General features: G+C 38.4%; 2 protein-coding genes across 3 annotated transcripts; both read left to right on the forward strand.

Moving 5' to 3' along the window:
- The first annotated feature begins 1297 nt into the window (after positions 1-1297).
- napab (N-ethylmaleimide-sensitive factor attachment protein, alpha b) lies at positions 1298-8782 on the forward strand. The gene is made up of 11 exons (XM_050033544.1): positions 1298-1532; positions 3585-3664; positions 3785-3901; positions 4334-4380; positions 4500-4577; positions 5407-5462; positions 5670-5754; positions 5853-5957; positions 6043-6111; positions 7217-7267; positions 7565-8782. Exons 1-11 carry the CDS (start codon positions 1435-1437, stop codon positions 7664-7666), a joined length of 888 nt encoding a protein of 295 aa, XP_049889501.1. The 5' UTR covers positions 1298-1434; the 3' UTR covers positions 7667-8782.
- Positions 8725-12152, forward strand: b3gnt2l (UDP-GlcNAc:betaGal beta-1,3-N-acetylglucosaminyltransferase 2, like). Of its 2 annotated transcripts, none has more exons than XM_050033531.1 (3): positions 8725-8856; positions 8943-9045; positions 10439-12152. In XM_050033531.1, the coding sequence occupies exon 3, from the start codon at positions 10558-10560 to the stop codon at positions 11824-11826; it is 1269 nt and encodes a 422-aa protein (XP_049889488.1). In that variant the 5' UTR covers positions 8725-8856; positions 8943-9045; positions 10439-10557; the 3' UTR covers positions 11827-12152. The 2 variants fall into 2 exon arrangements, with proteins under 2 accessions (XP_049889488.1, XP_049889479.1); XM_050033522.1 differs by having other exon boundaries at positions 8943-9041.
- The last annotated feature ends 7 nt before the right edge of the window (positions 12153-12159 follow it).

A 12159-nucleotide genomic window follows, 5' to 3' on the forward strand; every position in this document is an offset into this window, starting at 1 on the left:
CAAAAAAACAAAAAACATTTGGGCCCCAAGCTGGAATCTGGAATATTGTATGTCTCCAACCTAGAGTCAAATATAATGGCGATAATGTAATGTTATGGGAATACTTTGCTGATCAGCACCTGAGAGAATCTTTATGTTTACAGAAAGCCTCCTTTATTGTCTTACTAAATTCAAGTTATCTGATGAAGGGCTCACATACTACACTCATGATTTCTGTTCCCTTTTAGAGAAGATATTTGAAAACCTGTTGTAAGACTATTTGCTGAATTATTATGCAGAGCTCAGAAACTATCTCCAAAACTCCAAAAGATTCACTCAAAGATGGCAAACACCCGGTCAGCTGGGATTGGCTGCAGCACCTACAAACTTTAGCTAATACATGGATAGATCTGATCTGACGTTCGTTAGAGAAAATATTTTAGTATTTCATTCCCATATGCGATTTGTGCATTGCTTTGTAAATTAGATAACCAAGTCAAAGTTAGATATGGCCACCGTCATTACTTTGTAACGACCATCAGTTTATCATAAGATGCCTTCACGTGTTGTCAGAAATCTTTTAGTTATGTGTTTTCAGAGAGATACAAATACATAACTGAAAAGTTTGACAGTATATTAAATTGATCAGTATTCATAATCTTAATTTAGATTGTAGTATGGATAACATTTTAGTTAATAAATTGATCACTATTACATGCAACCTTGCTGCCTCAGTTGGTTCACTTCTGATTAAATTCTTAAAGTGATCAACACCAAAACACACTGATATTCTTTTCTTTCCTGCCAGTAGCTCGTGGTGGAAACTACATTTACTCAAGTACTGTACTCAAGTACAACTTTGATGTATTTGTACTTTACTTGACTATGTTTTAAGCTACATTTGCAAATGCAATCATTAAGTAAATTATGATGTATGTCCACAAGCTATGCAGCATTATTTAAAGTAATTAAAAGCAATCCCTCTTTTACCAGCTGCCATATTAAAGTGATGTACACATTAATGCATCACTAATTGTAATACCATAGTATACATTATTCTGTATAACAAGTAGTCTACTTTCACATTTGGTTTTAAGTAGGCTACATTTCAGTGCTAAAACTTAAGTACCTTTACGTGAGTAAATTGTTGATGCATGACTTTTACTTGTACCACAGTATTTCTACACTGTGTCATTGCTACTTTTACTGAAGTAAAATATCTCAGTAATTCTACCACCACTGTTTGTTAATTATAACTTAGATTGAAGTTGGAACTTACGAATAGCACTGGAAGGCGGCAGGTCCAGTGTCACATGACAGGGGTGATGGTCTGGCTGGTGACGTGACAAGGCAAAGCAAACCCGCTGCTACTGTAGCACTGATTAGCAAGTTTGTTGACTAAACTTTCGCAATTTCTCATTCTCCCCTCAACATTAAAGCTGTGACACACGAATAATGGACAACAGTGGGAAAGAAAAAGAAGCAACGGCTTTAATGGCCGAGGCTGAGAAGAAAATGAAATCATCGCAGTCGTTTTTCGGGGCGATGTTTGGGTGAGTGTGTCAGTTAGCTTCTGTTTAACGGTTAGCTAAATTTCGTCAAAGCTAAAGGCCAAGTAAGCGGAAGATAGCTAGCTGACCAGACACCAGCAGATCTGAAGGCAGGACAAAAACACACTGCACCACCGTGCTACTTCGTATCTAGCTCGTGGTTTATATAATGCGAGTGTTAAACGCTGCATTACAGCTAAGTTATAAATGTGGCGTTATCTTCGTTCAGATCACTGCTGAACAGAGAATAACCACGTATAAAACAGGGTTGTGTGCAGCAGAAAACGGGGCTCAGTTACTCAGTGCCAAGTCCTGCAATGTGCAGATGGGCTTGTAATGGAAAATATTCGTTTTACAATACATTTGAAGTAATTCACGCATATCGGAAGGACACGGAGTACTAGCTGCAGTGTTGATGCTATAACGCCATCTACTGGGGAAATATTGTAAAGTCACTCCTATCTTTAGGTGCATAACATATTTCCATTAATGACATTTGTTTACAACAGCAGAGTGGACTGGATTTATGAATTGCATCAGATTTAGTAAGATAGTAAGTTAAGCCAAGTTCATGCACCAATACTGTGAGCATGAATGTAACAATCCAAAACCATCTTAAATTGTAAAAGTGCCCAGAGATAAGATAAGTTAATCCTTTACTGATTCCCAGAGGAGAGATTCAGGTGTTGCAGAAGCAGAAAGACAGGTACAAGTACAGATGAACAGAGAAGTTTTTCAAAACAGTCTTGTATATATGTAAATAGATTAAACTAGAATAGTATATAGTGTGATTAAGTAGTGACATTGTTGTCTCTACTAATGTAGCAACATAATAGAAATACAATGTAGTAAATAACCGCGTAAGTCACTGTAACATGTAACATTGTAGTATGGGATGAGATACAGTAAGGGATGTACGATATGGATCTTTTGCCAATATCCAATATGTCGATATATAACAACTCATTGGACTGATAACCAATACCAATATCGATATCTACACTTTTTTCCCCACCTAATTTTAGTGATTATTACGTCTCTTCCGTAGTGGAATGAACATCATATTATGCATGCATACTCTTATTGTGATGGCACACTAGCAGATGGAGACATAAAATACAATAGTTTTTAATATATGTAATGTTTATTCACTGTGCAAATTAAATAAAAGCTTGTTGGCCAATTCTGATATTTCATTTTAAAGCCAATATCGGCTGATACCAATGATGTACCGATTTTATTGTGCATCCCTAGGTGTAGTATAAGGTGCAATGTGATAATAATCATAATTACATAATAGAACATAATGTATCATCAAATGTATCATTATCATGATATTGATAATGCTATTTTTTTTCTGATATCAATATATTTAGCACATTATGGCGAACAAATGTAGCATCACATATATATAATAGGGGTGGGGGTGGAGAGTCAATACAGCATTGTATTGCCTTTTCTTTTGCATAGCAATATTGTATAGTTACATAATTGACGACAATCCATTTTTTATTATATTAATTATAATATTGCAAATACAAATTAAACTCTTTGTAGACCACTAGAATAATAAAGTCCATTCAGTCCTCTATTACATTTTTCTGCAGTAAAAATTATCAAAGTTAGATGAACAGAATGAAAACTATCTTATTAGATAAAACACATGTTGAAAAGATTTTCCTTTGTTGACACAATTTGTAATTGAAAAAAAGGTAATAAATTGCAATATATGCCAATATATGTTATTGCAGTACTGAGCATATTGCAATAATACTGGACTGTGACTTAAGTATCGTGGTAATATTGTTTAGTGGGGCCTCTAAGGATTTTCACTGTGTTTCAGTGTTCTCTTCACATATGTAAACAAAAACTTGAATAGCACAGTTAATTTACATAGTGAATATCTCTCAGTCATGCAGCATGCCTCAAAATATCTTTACATTAATGTATCAAGGCTAGTCATGAACTATTATGAAACTTAATGTTTGATCAATGTTACCCAGCAATAATCTGTATGAGTCTTGTTTAACTCAACACCTGTGCTGTCACACACAGGGGTTCCTCCAAGATGGAAGAGGCCTGTGACATGTACGTGAGGGCAGCCAACATGTACAAAATGGCCAAAAATTGGTGTGGTAAGAATAATCATTACAGGTTGAATTCAAAAAAGGAATGATTGTCCTTTTATTTGTTAAGATTTTTTCAGTCTGTCAGTATTCTAACATGCAGTGCATTTGCATGCATCTTTTGTTTAGCTGCAGGAAATGCGTTCTCCCAAGCTGCTCGCCTTCACCTTCAGATGCAGAGCAAACACGATGCAGCAACTAGCTTCATAGATGCTGGAAATGCCTTCAAAAAAGCAGATCCACAAGGTAATCATTACTCATAACCACCCTTGGGACTATATGACTGCTAAGCTCACATGTATTTCCTGTTTTACAAGCCTGCTCTACCAGTTCCAGAGGACCATGTACATAAGTCAGTGTCTGATGTCTAAAGAGCTTTAACAACATTATTTATAGCTCTTTTCACTGTGCAGTTAGAAAATGGGAACGTGGACAGATTAATGCTTTGTACCAGAGGAAAGTGTAAATAAATAATTACATCAAGCCCAGTGGCCACCATATTTTAGGCAGAGGAATCTTTTTAAATGGACTCTTGCCTTTAACCCTCTCACCACTTCTAATTTAGTTGATCTACAAGTTTATACTTACTCTTTTCTTTTTTGTGATGTGAATTCAATGAATAATTGCAGTGACCCAGTTTTATGTCATGTGTCTAAAACATTTTATATTTCTCAACAGAGGCCATAAACTGCCTAAACCGAGCCATTGAGATATACACTGATATGGTGAGTCTACAAACAGGGAAGTCTTGTTTAAAGTATTTAATTTCAGAAGCCTTTTTATGTTACGCAACTGTTGTGCTGATGTTACTCCCCCTTGTTTTGTTTTTTTTCTCTGCTTTTAGGGGCGCTTCACCATCGCAGCCAAACATCACATCACCATTGCTGAAATATATGAGACAGAGATGGTGGACATTGACAAGGTCAGAATAAATATCTGTGTTTCATGTTTATTATTTTATGCATTAAGGGAACAGTGTGTAGGATTAAGGGGGATTTAGTGGCATCTAGCAGTGAGGATTGCAGATTGCAACCAGCTGAAACTTCTCCTAGTTAAAACTCCTTCACTGTTTATTGTTCAAGGTCAAGGTGACTTCATTGTCTCCCTTGGGAGAAATTTATCTTGGATTAAGGGAAACTGCTGCATCAAACCAGACATCACAATACAAAACATTAAATAGAAACAACACAGTAACAACATTAAATATTAAATATGTCACATGTGCAAAACATTTGCTTGTAGAAATTGGAATTACAGGAGGTTTTTACTGTCAGGGAAATTATCCGCAGAGTTCTCCGCCTCTCCAAAACAAACGGAGCAGGTGATTAAAACAGGTAAAAACACTGAATAAAAGAGTTTCACATTACAAATCAGTGTTTCTCCAACTGCCAGCCATGCACCTGCTAATGTGTGCTAACCTTTTTTCTGTGATAACTTAAGATTCAAACGCTCAGGAGGTTTTTACCAGAAGCTGAATTATCCACAGAAGTCTCTAATCCTCCAAAACTAACAGACCTAGTGTTTCAAACCACTAAACATAGAATAAAGCAGGTGATTATACACTGAAGAAAACATACTTATTATATTTAATTTCTGCTGATATATCCCCCTAAATCTGACACACACTGAACTTTAATTCAAGGGCAAATTCTTGCTTCTAATTTAACAGCTAGTAGTCTCTGTTGTTTAAACCTTCAAATCATCTCTTGGGGAAAACACTGTTTATGCCTTATGTCCAATTTCCATTCCAGGCCATTGCTCATTATGAGCAGGCAGCAGATTATTACAAAGGTGAAGAATCCACCAGGTAACTATTTTGGATGAGTAATATTCTCTTTTGTTTGCTTTTGGGGTGTGGTGTTTTGTAGGCTTTAAAAAAAGTAATTAATACAGTTTCTTTTCCTTTTACACTTTTGTTTTATGATTGTGCAGCTATGTAACTTAATGGTCTTTGAGCCTTGATGAGTGTGAATACATGATGTGGACTTAGAAGCCTCTCAATTTTCCTTTGCAGTTCTGCAAACAAGTGCCTTCTGAAAGTAGCAACCTACGCAGCTCAGCTGGAGCAGTACCCAAAAGCGATTGAGATCTATGAACAGGTGAGATAAGGAAAGCTCATCAGTGGCCTTTATGTTATCAGTGGCTTTTGTGGGCTGTGGTACCAAAATAAATGTGAATTGTACTTTGTGATTTTTAGGTTGGAACCCACGCAATGGACAGTACGCTCCTGAAATACAGTGCCAAGGATCACTTCTTCAAGGCAGCGCTCTGTCACTTCTGTGTAGACATGCTGAATGCAAAAGTAAGCCTAACACTTGATTCTGTGTCCATGTACAGCAAGTGTAACATGAGCCCACTGTCCTAATGTTCATTCTCTTGTCACCCAGCTCGCTGTGCAGAAGTACGAAGAAATGTTTCCGGCCTTTTCAGACTCTCGAGAATGCAAGCTGTTGAAGGTAGGCTTTGGTGTTAGTTTGGCTCTGAAATCAACAAATGAACAAAAACACTGAATAATCCTCTCAATATAAAATGGCAAGGCAGATGGGCAAAACACCACTCATCTTGGTACAGTTAAAGTCTGCCCTCAACAGTTCTGATTAGAGTAAGAAAGACATGCTGGTGTTTACATACTGTAGAAGTAATCACAAATGTTTGTCTGTTTTTCTTATAAGACGGAAAAATACAAATGTTCACCTTCTGAATTCAAGTTTCTCTCTGTCTCACCGAACTAAGACTAACTTAATTGCTTTGTTAACTCATTGTTAAACACACTTCACTTCAACCTCACACAAACAAAACTCACCTAAACTGTCTTGGTTCGTCTGTCCATTTTTCCAACAATCACCAACTCTGGTTTGGGCGAAATAAACCATTCATTCACAGAATTAGATGTGAAAATATGCTGGCTCTGCACACTCTTTTTTTCCCCCTTGTCTCTCTCTTTGCCGTTGCTGGCCAGCTTTTTACTGGTGCTGTAACGTTATTCCCACCATTCATAGGGTGCATCCCAAGGCTCTTATTTGATATTTCCTCGCTCCTCTAACCTCGCTTGAACCAGAAGACGTTCTGGTGTCTCATCTTTAAAGCTGTCCAAAAGCTCTTATTTCTGCTCTAAGGAGTGAGGAGACCTCAGAGAGATCCCCCCCCGATTCGATATCAGTTATTGATATGATGCTGCAGCTGATCGGACTGACCTAATACATCACCGCAATCACTAGAGTTTCATACTGGAGTGAACACAGATAACAGATTAAACTCAAGTGTCTCGAGACTGACCAGTAGAGACTGACCTCTGGTGGCACGTGATGTGCATTACATCGCCTCAACACAGCATCTCTATCAGTTTCTGTACTTTTGACGGTTGTGAAAGTCATACCTACCTATTTTTAAAAACCCTTGTATACAGTGATACCAAGATACTGTCCAAGCCTTCTTCCGGGCATGCAGTGCATTATAGCCTGTTGTTATGGCATCTCAAGTTATTGTTTTTTACAATCAGAGTGTATTTTTGTCTATAGGCAGCCTTTCTGACATACAGCATTATTGTTTTTACCTAATCAGAAACTTCTAGATGCCTATGAAGAACAGAACGTGGATGCCTATACTGACTCGGTGAGTGGACAGTTTGACTACAAAATTATTATCTGAGTGAAGTGTTGGGATACCAGTAAAAAATTAAAGCTAAGGAGTCTTTATAGATGTATTTGAATCAGAATGTGTATTTCTTGGACCTGATAGATTAATATCTGTTTATTACAGGTGTGCATTAAAAAAAACAGATGTCCAAATATTGCTTTGTGCTGTTAATTATATATTGAGTAATGAAAAAAACAGTACAAAAATGCCACACTGTATGATGTGACTTTTACTGTTTGGGGTTTTTGGTAACAGTTACTGCTCATTTCTCAGGTGAAGGAATTTGACACCATCTCACGGTTGGACCAGTGGCTCACCACCATGCTTCTCCGCATCAAGAAGACCATACAGGATGACGAGAGTGACCTTCGCTGACTTCCCTACCTGCTTGTGACCTCAAGCCCTCAACAAGCAACATGCATCCTTCTTTTTTGCCTCAAGCCTCTCACATCCATTCTAGCAGCAATCTTAACCGTTTGACCACTATCCCCTTATATTCTCTCACAGACACTGTTTCTATCCCATCATGTGCAGTATTTCTTCCTTTCCTTTTTAATCATCTCAACTTAATGTTCCAAAAATTTTTGCTATGAACATTATTTTCCCCAGTGTGCACACAGCACACAGTATATTAGTTGTATATTGTTATGATCCAGGTATTGGCCCAACATTAATTAAAATATTCATAATGGCTGCAACACCAAATACTCATACCAGCACACTAATGTAATAAAGGTTTTATTTTATTGTTCTTGTAATGAAATGGATGAGAGGATGCTAATTTACAAACAAAAGTTTTCCCATAATGTGCTCTAGAGTCAACTTAACTGACCAAAATGCCAATTCAGACTAAAGCACTCACATTGTTTTTTGGTCCTTTGGAGTGCTCAGTATACTGTAGGTCACATAAGGGCACCTCTAATTAAACAGCACTTCATCTCAGCTGCAGAGCTCCTCTCCAAGCAGAGGCCAAGAGTATCTGAGGTTATTCCACGGCAAATACCCCCTTTGCCTTACGCTGCGAAATTCTCAGGATGTGAACAGCTAGATTTGATGAAAGAAGAAAACATTGATGCTTTTAGACGTGTTCTCAGTTCATTTACTAACTGTTTTGGGGATTTCCATTTAAAGTGCTTTTATTTTATGAACGAAGGTGAAAGGAGCGCATCACCTTTGTGAACATTTGCATGGTTTGATAAGGATGAGAAAACTAGAGCAGCCACTTTCCACTGTATAGGAGTTATTTCTCAAGTGTGAGTGTGTTTTTGTTTTGTTTTTTGTGATTGATTTTTATTTTTCATAAATAACCAGGCTGAGAAAAAGCCTGCACAAGATGCAATACATTGAAGAAAAAGGAGCTTTACTGATCTGAACACTGTGCTCATGTACCCTCCTGGTGATTTTGTCAAGAGACAATTGGTCTTAAATAATTTGTACATCAGTGATGTTTCCTGTCAAACGTTTGAATAAACCTGTCTGAGACATTCAGCATCCTGGGCGTGGCCTCCACCTGCCTGCAGTGCTGTGTGAACTGATCGCCTGATCTTATAAACGGACCTGCACCTGTATGTACTTACACTGTCTTTTTAATTCCATTAAAGGAAAATATGGGGTGGAAAACTAAACGATGCGGTTTTGTGCATCTGTTCAGCTGTCGGTAGGATTTGAGGGCTCCAGGATATTATTTTCTTCTGCCGTGTCTGACTCCTCAACTTCTGCTTCTGCTTGACGGGCGATCATCTTGGACTTAGTAAGTGGTTTCCAAAACTTGCATGTGGAATTGTTATCTTCTTTGTGACTTTTTTAACGCCAGGTAAAGGCTCTCACTTGCCGGTGTCCGCCTTTGTAACGGTGTGCTTGTTTGCAACCTGTGGACAGGCTTATCGAATTTTGAATCGAGTCGCGCTTTAATTAAATCCGTTAAATGAAATCCGTCGTGCGTATTTTAGACCTATGCCTTGGCAAAGATGTAGATGAATATAAGGTGTCCATATGCGTTTTCATTTTTCCCTTCCTATGCATAAGTTAATATATTTCAGGTGTTTTGCTAATTTACTGTAACGCTGTTAAATTGAAGCCCTCAGGACTTAACTGCTTTGTTTGTGCAAAGCCGGTTTGCTTCTAATTAAACACTGGAGAGAAGACTCTGCTCAGGTGCGTCCCGACAGAGCTCAGCTGCAGGCCATCTTATTTTCAAGACTATATCACCTGCGACAAATTAAGACACCACCAGGACATTTAAATGTAAATTTAAATATAATAATAATAATTATGTATTTATTTATATATATATATATATATATATATATATATATATATACATTTTTTTTATATTATATTTTTTATTGACTTGACATCACATCACACTGCCTTTTTATTTACTCCTTCACTTAGTGAGATTTTTATCTTTAAAATGTGTGTCTGATTTTGTAGTAATACATCATTATTGTTTCTCTAATAATTTATTTACCTATTATTATATTCAATTATAGCTGATTGAATTCACTGTCTGTCTTTAAGTGTAATTGTGCTTTAGCAACACAACAAAATGGTATGCCAATAAAGCTTATTAAATTGAGTTGAAATTGATAAGCACTGACCACAAAGAGATGCAAAGGAATGGTAAAGAGACACAAAATAACCACAAAGAGGAGAAACAAAATGTTCAAAAGACACAAACAAAAAGAGACACAAAACCTACAAAAACATGAATAATGCTACAAAGAGATGTAAGCAATAACAATAAAAGTGACAAAATAACTACAGGGTCTGTGTCTTGCTCTTATGGAGGAAACATAGTAGTGCATTTTGCATATCTGTGTCCAGAGGCCCATTGTCTCGAAATCCTTTCTTAGCATTGAAAACTGTGATGATTGTCAAAGGGCAATAATATAAAATAACCATACTCTTACTAACTTCAATATGTACATCTCTGTGTATTATTTGGTGAACAGGTATTCATCTATGATGTCAGCTCTGTAAGTGGGGTTTGACAAAATAACAAGAATACCTGGCAGTATATTTAACAGTTTGCACTGAATACTAATTGAAGCTGATAGTTATTTCTATTAATGTCCAAGGCTGTAAGGTTTGCAATTTGGTTATTTACATTAAGGTGTCCTGTCACCTGTATACCTCTGTTGGCAGGTATATCCAGAGCATCACCTGAAGACAATAACACACCAGGTCCCGGGACCATCTCCCCTGAAAGATGATCTATTTCTAGAACAACGCACCACACAGCTTGGTTTACTCACCTCGAGCCAATGAGACGTTTTCATACCTTGAGTGCTTTGGTTCTCCTTGTCACTTTATTTCTGATCTTCTACTCAACCCTACACTTAGAGGTGACCTACAGTCGCAGAGCGGCACCAGAGGACCACCTCAAGCATGTCAGCCTCCAGGCCCACGACAGAAAAACACCATCCTCCAAGCAGGAGAGCTTCACTACACCTCACCCCAATGTCCACAATGTGTCTGTTTCTGATGGCCTCAGACAAACCATCCCTCAAAATGGAGCGTACTGGAACCGCCTTTTGCACTCGTCCCTCAGGAATCTGGACAAGGGAGATAATCCTTTTGGACATGACTCTGATTGGTCTGGCTGCAGGGAGACAAATCTAGAGCTTCTGCAAACAAATGTGCATGACTTCACCTCCTATTTTGCCTTATTCCAGGACTTTTTGCAGGGCATGAACTGCAGGTCCCCTCCAGTTCTGCTCAATCAACCCAACAAGTGCTTCTCTAAAGGGAAAGGAGACAACCAGACCTTCCTGCTTATTGCCATTAAGTCAAGTCCTGGAAACTTTGAGCGAAGACAGGCGGTGCGGGAGACCTGGGGACGAGAGGGGGTGTATCAGAGTGGACTGAGAGTGCGCACTTTGTTCCTAGTGGGAAGCTCCCCACTTGAGGACCCTGACCTCAGCCCACTGCTGTCATTTGAAGCAAGATACTTTGGGGACATCCTGCAGTGGGACTTTCATGAATCTTTCTTGAATCTGACGCTCAAAGTGAACACATTCCTCCAGTGGGCACTGAAATACTGTCCTCATGCCTCCTTTGTTTTTAGTGGAGATGATGATGTATTTGTTAACACACCTGCATTAATCAGCTACCTGCACTCTCTGGAGCCTTCGAAAGCCTCTCGGTTGTATGTTGGACATGTCATAAGCACAGCAAATCCCCTCAGGGACCCCAAAAGCAAATACTACATTCCTCTGAGTTTCTATGAAGGCCCATACCCTGCTTATGCTGGTGGAGGTGGTTTCCTTATCTCTGGAGCATTGCTGCAACCCTTTCATTCAGTTTCACGCATTATTCCTTTCTTCCCCATCGACGACGTCTATGCTGGGATGTGCTTGAAGGCTATGGGGGTTTCTCCGGAGGCAAACGCAGGCTTTCAGACATTTGACATCAAGGAGGAGGATCGTGAGAATCTGTGTGTGCATAAAGATCTGATTCTGATTCACCAGCGCTCTCCCCAACAGGTGAAGAAGTTGTGGAGGGGTATTCACAGCCCCTTGCTGACTTGTTGAATAGGACTGGTGAGCAAAAGATACCGCGATTTAAAAGAAGAGAGGAAAGACTGACTGCAGCAACATGCTGAGGCCATGGCTTATTTACTTCCATCGTTGTCCCTTTCACTGTCCTTTTTCAAGATGATGCAGCAAGAGGAAGTGTAATTGAGGGTTTCGTACAGTCTGCTGACATCTGGCATGGACTCAAACTTGTAGCATGAACAAATGCAGAGTAGTTCATTTATAATGGAAATATGAGCATAGTGGGTCAAGATATTTCACTGCCAAGTCAGACTGGACACCTTTTTCCTTTTGTTCTACTGAATTCAAATAAAAATAATTCAACCAAGA

Source organism: Epinephelus moara, chromosome 2 (assembly GCF_006386435.1).
Source record: "Epinephelus moara isolate mb chromosome 2, YSFRI_EMoa_1.0, whole genome shotgun sequence".
Taxonomy (NCBI): domain Eukaryota; kingdom Metazoa; phylum Chordata; class Actinopteri; order Perciformes; family Serranidae; genus Epinephelus; species Epinephelus moara.